This window comes from Ceratosolen solmsi, unplaced genomic scaffold (assembly GCF_000503995.2).
Source record: "Ceratosolen solmsi marchali unplaced genomic scaffold, CerSol_1.0 scaffold10, whole genome shotgun sequence".
Taxonomy (NCBI): Eukaryota; Metazoa; Arthropoda; class Insecta; order Hymenoptera; family Agaonidae; genus Ceratosolen; species Ceratosolen solmsi.
Window position 1 is genome coordinate 23,365,376 of NW_011948412.1, and position 14,154 is coordinate 23,379,529.

The following is a 14,154-nucleotide window of genomic DNA, read 5'->3' on the forward strand; positions in this document are numbered from 1 at the left end:
TGTATATGCATTAATATTATGAATGTATAGAATAGACCTATGCTGTAATTACGATACCAGGGCGCCGAATTGTACGGTTGTGGTATTTATTATGCATTTAGAAATGAATGTCACAGCTTCTAAATTTAAAATAACGTATATACAACTTTTTCACTACTTAGTTCAATTTGGGTAAGATATGTGCCTCAAATATTTGTTTATATATAGCTCATCAATATGTGAATAAATTTCGTTGTATTTAATATTGTTTATTAATGTTTACATATTAATAATAATTGTATATAAAATAATATATCACGTTCGACATATTATATAATATATTTAATGACATATCCTCTCCATTTATGACAATGAACTTTTAGCCTCTTCCAAGCCTTAACGTCAAATCTATCTCTGTTGCTTCATCCATGACGACCTTAGTCGTTTCTAAAACATTTTTTTTTTTGCATTTGATATAAAATATAAAATAATATTATATTAAATTTAATTAATTCAAAAGTTTATTAGAAGAATATTTCTTACTGATTGTAAACATCTTTTCACATTCTTGAAAACACTCTTCTCTACATTCTTCTATAATATCTAAATATCAAAAATTTTAAATAATAAATTAGGAAATCATATAAACATATTAATTATGTTAATAAATGTATCTATAATATATATATATATATATATATATATATATATATATATATATTGTGTAATAAATATAATATTTTATTACAAATTATATTAGAATGCACTCATAAATATTATTTCCAGAGTATCCTGAGGTTTTCTGATTTTATGTGATTGTGATTTTTTGGTTTTATATGATAGATATAAACAAAAATTTATTTAATGTTTTAATATGTCAGAAATTTCTCTAAAAATTCTACAATATTATTAACAATTTTAATATTTAAAATAAATAAATTTAATAATAATTATTGTTTCTCATTATAACAAATTAATAAATAATTTGGATATTATTATATTTAAACATTTTATGAACATAACAGGAATTATCGAATACCTTTATGATAAATAAATATCATAAATTGCATATATTTTATTCATGTTATGATTTATTATTAATTTCTATGGTTAAGAAAGGAATTTCTTGTCATGTATGCTCATCTTTTGAATAAAGCTGATAATAAGGCTGATCATTTGACTAAAATTCTGTATTACTTATTATATGTTTTAGATATAATTATTAAATTAATAATTTTTAGTGTACTTAATAGAAAATTGTTTAATTCCTAAGTTGTAAATCTCGAGTCATACCATTAGCACGTTTTCATACTTTTACTCTTGTAACAATAATTCTCTCTCATTATTGATTACATTTTAAAAATACAAAAATGTTTATGAATTAATTTTGATCGTAATAGTATAAATAAATCATGGAATATAGTTTTAATATTTCGAATTTTACAAATATAATTTGTCTAATTTTTTGTAGTAATTTCAAATATGTAATATAAATTCTTACCTTTGCAGCCAATTCTGCATTTGCCTTTGGAATTAAAGTAATTAGCGACTGTAAATTATGAAATGAAGAAAGTAGATGAAGCAATTATGAATGAAAATAATAAAATAAAAATTTAATCAACAATTTTAAAACCATAAAATATATAATAATGTATAAGTTAAAGTTATCAAAATAACACATGGGGTTAGTTATTTATCCGAAATTACATGCAGCGTTAGAATATGAGAAGATAAATTAAATAATTTGAATTTTTTCGAACCTGGATTAGCATTCAAATTTAGAATAATATATTTTAATATTCATTATAGTGAATGCGATCTAATTTTTTAATTCATTGTGAACTATATTATAATTTTATTAAAATATTAAGGCCCTAGTAACTATAACGAAATATATATTATTTTAACATTTGTTTACATAGGTATGAATAATCAGGAAATGAAAATAGTTATCATTGAAAATATAAATAATTTTATCATTAAGCGATTAAGACTAACAAAAATATAATATTAAATATATAAAAGAATTGTAAAATATTTAAATATTCTAATCATCGTATAGTTGTTACTATAAATAAAAAATCGTCAAAAACAAGGAATAGAAGTAGTTTTACATGATTGAAATATATATATATATATTTTAAATATATATAATGTCGTAAAATGTAATATATCTTATTTTAATATATAATAAATTTAATATATAATAAATAAATAAAATAATATATTTTATTATATTTTATTTTCTTGAACTATAAATCTGTAAAATAATGTAAGATGGGAAACAACTTAATCTTATTCTGTAAAACATTAAATAAATAGGAATAAATATTTTATGAATAAATATCATTATAATACTTAAATATTATATAATAAATTATTTATATTTATCATATCAATTATAAAACAATGTGTGAATATATATTATTTTACTTACTTGAAAATTTTTTAATACATGAAAATTTGCAAGCCTGTTTCTTCTCTTTAGAGAGCGCTTAATATAAACATATAAATACTCGTAAATAAAGACATATCTAAATAGTTAAGAGAAGAATTATTATAAATGAATATTTCAATGTATTTTTTTCCAATTGCACTCATTTAATTATTTTGAAGAAAATTTTCATTATTTGAAGAGGCTTTTTATAGGCATTATTTCATTAATGTTAAGATGCCATAGAATTGAGAATAAATATGAATCAAATATTTTTGATATGTAAGAAAAAGGATAATTCAGTTATTTATTTACATACAGAATCTAAGTTTATATGAAAACTTTAATCCGCAAAGTATATAAATTTTTATTTTTAATAAAAAATAAATTATGTACTATATTCACGTATTAATTTTTTCTTGAAACTATCTGTCTTTTTCTATAATAATTCTTTTTTTATAATAGGTATTAGGATACTAAATTATATGATTACCATGATTATCAAATTTTTACATATTTCTTACATATTTCTTTAAAAAACTATCATTTAATTTAATATTGCTTCAATATTTTATTTTTTTTGGATTTTTCTAAAATTTTAATATAAATAATTTAATTTTGTTTAAATTGAAATTAAATTTTTATTCATTTATTTGTTCATTAATTATTGTCTGAATATGAATGTAATAAATATAAATCTTACTGTTACAGCAATTTAGGCATTGATTTTTTGTATATGTAAATTTTATTTGTCCTGTAAAAAGTGATATTAGTAAATAATTAATCTTTCATAATCAAATTTATTATAACATTATAGTACCGTCAGTGAACACTACGTAAGATATTAAAAACAAAAACATTATTATTGAATAATGCATGTCATTTATGTATTAATAATATTATTATTAAATTATTGTTCAAACTTTTGAAGTATTATTCTCCTTACTCTCACTTAATGCAAATAGTGGGTGTATATCGTCTTCATAAAGAATTAAAATGAGTATAATAATGCTTTTGTTTATTGAATTTTATAATAGATATCAAATATTTAATTATCAGCATATTTTTATTTAACGATTTTGTTTTTTAAATTATATTTTTTGAACATTAACTTATATTACTTTGTATTGATTTAATATTTGTTTTTAGGGGATTATAACATACAATATATTATCTGAATATAATTCTTATAATTAAAAATGATTTAAATAAAGATTTATATATTGTTAAGAATATACATCATATAAATTATACTAAATTTAATCATACATAAAATATGTTTAACATTTATTCGTCATTTATTCAGATTTATTATAACAACTGTTATATATACGATGCTTATATATAACAATATAATTTTAAATATTTTGTTTATTAACAAACATACGTGCGAAGACTGAAAATATTTTATACTGCCATTGATGCTTCAAGAATTTTTATATATATTAAACTATTAATATTTTGTTTATTTCTTTTTCTAATCATTAATATACATATGTGCAAAACATGGAGTAATCATAAGTTTTCGATAACGTTATAATACTTTCTCAGTTCATGTTCTTTACCTGTAGATACTATAGTTTAAACATTACTTATGTTACAGGTATTATTTAAATATAGTTTTTTATAATTTTAATTATCATATATAATTTCATATATAAAATATATAATCATATATAATAATATATAAAAAATATAAAAAATAAAATGTAATATATTTTATACTATTCAAAGATTTACAAATATTTGGTTTTTTATACATATTACGAAGAAGAGTAATTAATAGATAATTATTTTTAATTATTTAAGTCATACAATGCTATGAACCTCCTATATTTAAAAAATATTTTTATTTAATTCGTTTTATGATATATACTATATCCGAAAATATTACCCATTACATCAACTTTCCATTAATATATGATAGAAAACTAGTAATAATTGTAAAAAAAATGTTGGAATTGTATATATGATATATTCAAAATAATATAAAATACATTAAAATGTATTCTGTAACAATAATTAATTATCTGTAACAATAGTAAATTATGCAGAGAAAAATTGTAATTCATCATAATTTAAATAAATTTTTCATTAGGATCTCTGCATTATTTTAATTTTTTCATTGAGCCAATTTTGTTTTGGGTTTTTATTTATGGATAATTATTTTAATCCGAGAAAAATGTTAACTGATATTAAAGTACTGACTAATTTATGTAAAAATAAAGAAAATTAAACTACTTTATATGCCAATATAATTTATGTTAAAATATATTACACATTCAAACAATGAACCAAATTATATAATATATAAATGCTTATTATGAATATAAAAATGTAATAGGACGAATTGTGGAAATGGAACAATATATTCTTGTAACAATGAGTAATTTAGACGGAAAAAGTAATTCTAGTAAGCCGGATAAAATACATATAAAATTACTATTGAAAATACAACCTAAAAAACGGTCTGATAGTTAAGTAAATGGAGTATCAACACCAAGAATGTATATAGAATGGGATAATAAAGCAAAAATTAGTTAGATAATTCATGTTATGTAGCATGTACATACATTCTCATGTCAAAAATAGTATAATTGTAATAAACATATTAAGAGCATTTAGTTTTTTGAAGTCGAAAATAAACAAAATCTTAATTTACGTTTTAAAAATTATTTTATTATACAATATATTTAGTTCGATATAATGAATTCAATATTTAACACTCATTCGGTTTTTTATTGAATAAAATGTATTTCAGATCATATAACATAATAAAAAATTAGATGTTTATAAACACAATTGGCCGAAAATTTTAAGGGATCTAGTTTTAATTGATTTCAAGCATTGTACTCAAAAGTAAATTTTGTTCTTTATGTGTGGTTCTTCCTAAAACAAATAGTATTTTCGTATTTCAAATAGATGGTTTTACAAAATATTTATAGTATTTATAAAAATAGTTTACATACTATTACTAAACATATCATAACATGCTCGAATACATCCTTCTCTGCATGCGTGTATTATTACTGTATATAAAAAATATAAAATAATAAATAACTTTTTTAAAAAAATTAAAAATTATATACTTATCTCATTATAAATAATATTTATATTGCAAACTATATAATTTTCTGTTCATCAAGATATGTTATATTAATTTTAATAAAAATGTTTAAAAAGATAAGTTAGTAATATATATTGTTTATTCAATATGTTGAAATTAATCTTTAATTATATAATAAGAATTTATAATGTATAATATAATATAATATAATTTATATTTATGATTAGTCAGCGTATAATAAATATCACACGTATTAAACTACGATTTCTAATACAGTTTTAAAAGGAGGCTTCTTCATTACGTGGGAGATTGAATACTCAGATCAAATGATTAATCATTTTTAACACTTTTATTACACTTTTTTATTTAATATAGCTAGATAATAAGTAATAAATAAATAATAATCGACATCTTTTATTTGATTTAGTCTTATATTTTTACAATATCTTTAATATTTTATAAATATTTGAACACTGTTTATTAAACTATAAAAATTCACATAGAAAGCTGTATATATTTTTATTTATTTATAATAAATTACGTTAATTTACGCAATTTCACGTTGTTAATTTATTATTATTTAAGTAAAGTTAAATAGATTAAATTAGATTAGATTAAATAGAAGTTAAATAGTATAAGTGAAATAGATTATTTAAGAATTTAAAATAAAAAAAATATTTAAAAAATTATATCTTACCCTTACAAGCTGATACGCATGATCCTTTTATTTTATAAAAGTTAGGAACTAAATAAAATAAAATCGCAAAATAATTAAAAATATTGGAATAAATTCATTTTTATAAAAGAGAAAATGAATCGTGATGTGTGAATTGATACACTAAGCATGAAAACATAAACTATATAAAGATACTATGATTAATTATCATTCGTGGAAAATGTGCAAATTTGACAGTATAATTTTAAACTAGAAATACTTTCAATAATTTAAAATAATTATATGAATGTAATATAACCTTTATATTGATAAATAAAAGGGAAAGGATAAAATTCATAATCTGATTTTCTTGTAAATAGTACTTTAAGCACTATTGAAATGCTTTATTATATGATCAAGCAAGTAAGTAATAGATTAAAAGTAGTAATTATATACAACGGAAACTACTGCAGCACATCAATAAATCGATATGAATAAATATTTATAATGTTAAAGTAATTAAACTTTTTTAGTTCAATATATCGTATTTTGATATATAAATTTTTTTTAAGTGTTTTTTATTAATTATGAAATTCTAATATTGAAGAATTTATTCAATTACTAGTTTAATAATAAAACAAGTAGTAGAAAAACTATTATATTACAGTATTAATTTAAATTAAAATATTTTAACATTATATATATAAGTATAGTAATAAAAATAAGGATAATTTAAAAGATAAACCTGTTTTTATCAATTATTGAAGTATTAAACAATTTTGATTTTAAAAATATAAAAACAATAAATAAATAAGTTAATTCTATGGTTTGAATGAAATTAAATAGTTATAAATACTATGAAATACTATATATTAATGTATATTCGGTATTTTAATTCAACTTACTGGCAAACTTTTTTATACACGAAAGTTGACACGCCAGCTGCGACTTTCGATCAAGACCTTGATTTCAATATAAAAAGCTCTCGTTATAAAAAGTTATTTAAAAAATGTATCTATCAAAAGGCATTGTTTAATTTCGATATATTTTTACTATTAATAATGCCTTAGCTAATTCGCAATTTTCAGGTATTTGCACAAGTATTTTAAAATTGTGGCCATTTAATATATTGGATTTTCTGTAGAAATAAGCTTAAAAATAGGAGATAATTAATATTACATGATCATCAATGTATGTATATAATTTTTTATTAAAATGAAAGATAATTTTTTTATTTCTGATTGTATATCACTTAAGTGGCACATATTAAGATTGATTAAAACGCGAGTAATTTGCAAAAATGTTTTTTACTCTCTAATTTATAAGTTATTTTTTAAAATATTTAAAAAATTATAAATATAAATATTACCATTACAACAGTCTAGGCATTGATCTTTTGTATATGTAAGTTCTTTCAAACCTAAATAATGCGAAATAAATAATAAATTAATTTTTCATAATAAAAAAAAAACAAAACAAATGATACCTGTGGTAAATGCTACATAAGATATTAAAGATAACACAATCAACATTGAATAATACATGTTTTGCTATTTATGTTTCGAAATTATTATTATAATAAATTTCAATGATCAATATAGTAATGTAATGCTTAATCAAAAGTATTTGTTGTCGTTATAGAAATATTGAACATTATAATGTAATATATTTATTAATGTATAATATTTGTATTAATTATCGACACTTACTTTAATGATTTTGTTATTCAAATTTGACATTGAAATAATAAGTTGTGTTTAGCTGATCCAATAATAGTCTTAATATTCAACATTTTGACATGTTAATACACGACATATTAATTAAATATAATTCATATCAAGTTGAAATATAATCTATATACATAAATAATATTTAATAACTGATAATAAATAAAACTGTGCATTTTTTCTAATTGAAAAGCTTTAATAAAATAGTATGTTGATAAATAGGGAGAATTTAATTTTAAATACTCCATACCATTAGTATAATGAAATGAAATTGTCTATAAAATATTGTTAATAATAATAAGAAACGCTATGTCTCATATGCATAGTAATTGAAAGGTATTACAGCACTGAATAATGTCATAAATTTGAAAGTGGCGTTAAAAAATTTTTTATATAATAGGTAGCACATTTCTACTTATACCTCACGATCTGGAAACATGAAAACTTTTAGATTTTTTGTGATTATCCATTGCATGGACTAATCATGATCTTACACTTGTGCTTTGCATTTGGACTATCCTATCTTTGGAACCTGTGAATATTCCTCATTGCTGTCACTGTTTCTTTCCTTTTATCAAGTAAAATCACGTTTCAGGTCGTGGTGAATGCAATCATTTCTGAAATCGACATTTCTGCATGAATAATAATTGATAATAATAGAAAATAATCTAAAATTATATATACCAAATGTTGATGGCAACATACGATTCATTGAAGTATATGTGTAGACAAATAGACATTAAGAAAGAAAAAAAAACTTATTTATTAATGCCATGGAAACTTGTTTTAATTCTGGAAAATATATTTCTGTTATATTTTTAATTTTATCATAATATTACTAAAATCAAATACCAACAAAAATATATAAAGGGAGCATATTATTATGCTTTATATATGAAATGTTATGTATATATACATTTAATACAATAATTTTACTTACTTAAATACTTCATTGTACACGAATGTACACATGTTATTCTCTTCTCTACCTGAAGTCCTACATTTATATAAAATAATTCTCAATATAATATTTGTTCGGAAAATAATCCCACAATATGACTAGTCAGCCAAACGTGCAATAATTAACTTAGAACAATAAAACCCACTAGATGTTATGTGGGGTTGCCGGGCAAGTAATGGGTGAATGCACTGACTAATAATTAACACATGTCTTTATTATTTCTATTTATTTGAATTGATTTACAAAATGGTGAATTACAGACGAACTTTATATTTCTTGATAATCTTGTGGTGTTGAAATATATTTACGATGAATGAAGCAGGTTATAATCTATTGAATATTATCGCTAAGAGGTTATCATGATTGTAGTGCTCTGATCAAACACTGGAATGCCATTGTGTTTATCTTAACACGTGTGTAGTTGCCTTTAAATATCGGTCGTAAGAGAGCCGAGATGGAGCGCAAATTATTCTTAATTTTAGACTGAAAATTTGTTATTGCTTGATTCGAAATTTATCTTATCAATTTAAAAAAATATCAACAAATATTGACATTTCTTATTGGCTTTTTATTTTATGTTATAAAAATTACTTCAAACTATTATTCAATTATTAAATATTATTTTACTATCAGATATTATTTGCTTCATGCTTTTCTTCATTAGGATAATTGACATTGTCCTTATTGCGATATAATTTTTTCTGTTAAATAATTAAAATACACAACGGATTAATAATATATCTTAATAATAAATGTGATACACAAATATAGCAAGCTTTGCAATTATCTACACATCCAATTAAAAAATTTTTCTCTACAATGTTATCTTGCTTCTTTCATTTCTCTTACCCATTAAAATAAAGAAAAATAAGATTTTTATTAAATTGTGGATCGTGTGCGTTAGCTGTTATATAAATTTCGTGCTCCGAAAAATCATTTTATTTCAGCTTATAACGAATATTCATTAGATATATGATTCCTTTGCCTTTCAAGGAACCTTCAAAATCCTTATTTATAACGTCTTTACCTCTATCACTATCTAGCATTGTTTTATATTGTATTTTAATTACGTTTCAATCACTAATTGCTCTGCTTTCAATCATTTTGGTTCTTGAAAAACCGAAAAACTTTGATAAACTATCGGTGAAAGTAAAATGTTGTTTCTTGATGAGGTATTTCAACTCGTCACACATAAAATTCGAATTCATCATAAATTATTAGTGTTATAAAATTAAATTTAATATTTGAATTTTTCTGAAAATTTTTGAAGTACTTATTGCCATGACGATTAATTTATTTTCCATAATATTTAAGTATTTAAATTATTAGCATTTTATTTCGATTAACTATCATATTGAAATTCCAGTTTTTTGTTATTTGAACATGTGTGTGTGTATGCGCGCGCGCGCGCGTGTGCATACATATAACGGTAGTCGAAATCCGTAGCTTTAATCATATTATTGCATGTGAATAAATATCGGTTCCCGTTATCTGAATATGTAAATTAATTAAATTAAATATATATTTATATACTTCTTAAATGTACACAAATTCATTTATTTACATGTTTATACAATTATTTTCTATATTGCATGTAGTTAATGATCACTAATTAATTTCAAATTGTTTGTAAATTTATTTTTCTTCTCTTATGCTTTATCGGCGTTTTTTAAAATCATTATTATACTGTATTTTTTATGCAAATAGTATAACTAAATGGAAATTTGAACCTATTTATATTTGTATATTTGGAAAATTCTAAAGAAAATTTGTTGTTTAAATTATTGAAACTCTTATAAGTATATATACCGCACCATATATCTTTAAACGTTCTTTTGATAGTCTGATTTGTTAGTAATTTTTTCAATATTCCTAAAGCAATAAAATATAAATCTTACTATTACAGCAGTTTAAACAATCGTGTTCCGAATATGCAAAGTCAATTAAACCTAAAAAATACTAGATATAAAATAATTGAAGTTTCGTTACAATGTTCGTTATAAAATTATGGAGAATTAATTACCTCCAGTAAATGCTGTACAATATAAGAAGAAGAAAAAAATTAATATCAAATAATGCATATTTACTTATTTATAATATGTTGATCGTATTATTTAACGATTTTGAATTATTAAACCACTATTATTGTTTAATATTAAATACTAAGTATATATTGGTTATGTAGGAATAATGAAGTTGAATCTTACAGCTATTTGATAAATATATATATATTTTTATCAATAAACCGCCATAATTAACTTTAATGACTTTGTTATTCAAATAAAACTTTTGAAATAATAAATAATGTCTATTATTATTTTAATACTGCATTTGTGTTCGATTTATTTATAAATGAAATGTTTAAGCATGTGATTTATTAAAGCAAAAAGTACACGGTCATAATTCGAAAGAATAATGGGCTGTAACTAGAGAAAAGAATTAAAATAAAAAGGAAGCTTTCATAAAAAATTTTATTAAAATATTCCATCAAATATTTTATAATATACCAAAATGATATATCTAAGAAAGTTATTACACATTTTATTTTATCGGAAAGTATAAACGAATAAATTTATATCCTAATTAGTGATATCAATCACAATATTTATTATTTTATATAAATTTGTAGAATAATCGTTATGGTATATAATATATCATAAATCTTTTAATAAACGTACATTTTCTTATATATTTGTTTTAAGTTTTCAATAGAGTACTTAATTATTTGCAAGCTCTAATGTTAAATCTATACTTGCAGTAGTCTTTAACGGTCCTGTTCTTTCTAAAACAAACATTTTGTTTTTGTTTTAATATTGAAATACCTAGATAGAAAATTAAAATCATTTTAACAATATTTTATTCTAAATAATTTAACTTACTGCCAGGAAACATAATTTCACATGCATCAAGACAGCCATATCTGCATTCTTGCGCAATAACTAGATTTTATTACATATGGACAAATGAAATACTTACATAAAATGAATATTCAAATATAATTTCGATTATAAATGTATTATATTGATAAACAATTTTCGATTATATTATTATCCCATTATATTTATGAATATCTTATGTATTATATATCTATGAAAGAAATTAAAAGTGTTTTTACTAAGAATAAGAAACTTAACCTATAATTGAAGAATATTATTTCCATCTTTTGAAAAATTAAATACATAAATTTTATAATTTACGTTATTGCGAATCTAAGAAATATAATCCTGATATTGCATCTACCAACGTAAGATAATTTTATAATATTTTAATTAATATCATCATTTTGTCGTGATTATTATCAATAATGATACGTATTTTGAGATGCAGTTTATGTTACAGAAGGAATAAAAAAAGTAATTGAAAGTTAAATAGCGACCGGAGAATGAAATAAGAGTGAGAAAGAGAAGGAGCGAGTGTGAATGCGAGTGAGAGGAGGGTTGAACAAGAATTGAGTCACCACGACTGGTTGATGGAGTTCGGTATATGCAAAACAGAGGTTAATATTATTTGTATGACTTCCAAGAAATTAAAAAAGTATTATATTAAAATAGTCAACAATCTATTTTTAGGTAATGTATCTAAGTATTGATATCTTATCAGAAAGTATATAAATAACAATAATTATTACTATATGTATTAATATACATTATTATTACTAGAAATAAGCGTATTATAATTATTTATAGTAAAATAAAATTATTATACATTTATCTTACCGGTACAACCTTTAATACAACTGCGTTTAGATTCATGCCAAAGCGGCTCTAAATGGGAGGAAATAATATATTAAATTAAATTCTATATAATATGATTTAGAAAAAAAATAGAGAGAAATCATTAATTTATTATAGTTGATGATCTTTCCGAGAGAGTTTAAAGGAATTTATCAAAATACTATTGTAAATAATTTAATCTTGAATTGCAGGTCTTGGAAATTAATGAAAATGATAAACTATTTCATAATGATATATTGCTGCATGCAATATAATCTTGTAATATCATTTTATTAGAAGAGGTTATGTTTTAATTTTGATATTTCATTTTCTTTCAAATAATTACACCATGTATAATACCCTACATGTATTCATTAGTGTAGTTCGTTGAATTTATGGTACGCGAATCAAGTTGATCAAATAATTATTTTTAACATATATTGCAAATTATAAAAGATTAAAAATTAAAGTATTGTATAAAAGTTATGTGAGATATTAAATAATTATGAATAAATCTGCAATGGTTAGATCAGATTTAATTTATTAGTGGAATGATTTAATATAAGTTATATTAAAATATAATTAATTACTACTATTATTAATTTATACATAAAATAACAGTGCATAGAATAAAATTTACAGTAATTTACGTTAACCAAATATGAATAAAATATTTTATAATTATTAATTGTATTAATTGTATTAATTGTATTAATTAATAATATTTAAAAAATATTAATATTATGTATTTCTGCAACGATTTATATAATATTAAAAGTATTAATAAAAGTAGTCTATTAAATAATATCTTGTTATAATAATGTTTATTAAACAATATTATATTAAATATTATAAATGTATTTATAAATTTATAAACCATTTATAAAACTTTATACAAAATTTGTCTAAATAAGATTAAAAATATTTATTAAAGAAATAATCTAATATGATGATCGAATTAGATATTTTAAATGTTCTAAGCAAGAAAAAGCATTATTGAATTTATTTTATTATTATAAAGATATTCTATTATTTTATACAAAAAAATGGAATTATTCTAAAAAAACTAGATAAAATGTAGAAAATTATGTAACGTGTCGATAAATTTACTAAATATATATTCTTTTTGTACTTATATATACATATATTTATATATCGTATCGTTTAATATGAACATTATAATATATGGTAAAAAGTTTTTTCATTGATATAAGTAGATAAAAAATATCTACATATATATATATATATATATATATATATATATATATATATATGGTGAATTTGGTTTACTTACTAGAAAACCTTATAACGCATGATATATTGCACCTCTCTTTCAGTTGTGCAGAGTCATTTAACCTTAGTATATCTATTATTAAATGCAATAAATAATTACTACGAAAGTTTTATAATATTTTCAGAAAATATTTTAATAATTTTACTTTAGTATTAATATTTTTATATTATATATTGATTAGAAAGACATTTAACATTTATTATAAGAACAGTTTATACACATTAAAAATTATTAATACATATTATTGTTTTATATTACATATATATAAATTAATGTATATTCGTTTAGACATTATTGTGTTATTGAAATAAAAAAAAAATTAAT

General features: G+C 20.6%; 1 protein-coding gene across 1 annotated transcript; it reads right to left on the minus strand.

The window, feature by feature from the left end:
- Positions 1 to 303: 303 nt before the first annotated feature.
- LOC105366218 (uncharacterized) lies at positions 304 to 7,730 on the minus strand. Its single transcript, XM_011504581.1, has 7 exons — positions 7,622 to 7,730; positions 7,505 to 7,555; positions 7,041 to 7,097; positions 6,178 to 6,225; positions 1,481 to 1,528; positions 523 to 582; positions 304 to 426 (listed from the first exon to the last, which is right to left on the minus strand). Exons 1-7 carry the CDS (start codon positions 7,677 to 7,679, stop codon positions 359 to 361), a joined length of 390 nt encoding a protein of 129 aa, XP_011502883.1. The 5' UTR covers positions 7,680 to 7,730; the 3' UTR covers positions 304 to 358.
- Between the last annotated feature and the right edge of the window lie 6,424 nt (positions 7,731 to 14,154).

Coding starts and splice junctions, on each gene's coding strand:
- LOC105366218 (XM_011504581.1), bottom strand. CDS start 7,679: ATGTATTATTCAATGTTGATTGTGTTATCTTTAATATCTTATGTAGCA. Junction 7,098..7,504: donor ATGCCTAGACTGTTGTAATG/GTAATATTTATA, acceptor ATTGAAATCAAG/GTCTTGATCGAAAGTCGCAG. Junction 6,226..7,040: donor GTGTATAAAAAAGTTTGCCA/GTAAGTTGAATT, acceptor TATTTTATTTAG/TTCCTAACTTTTATAAAATA.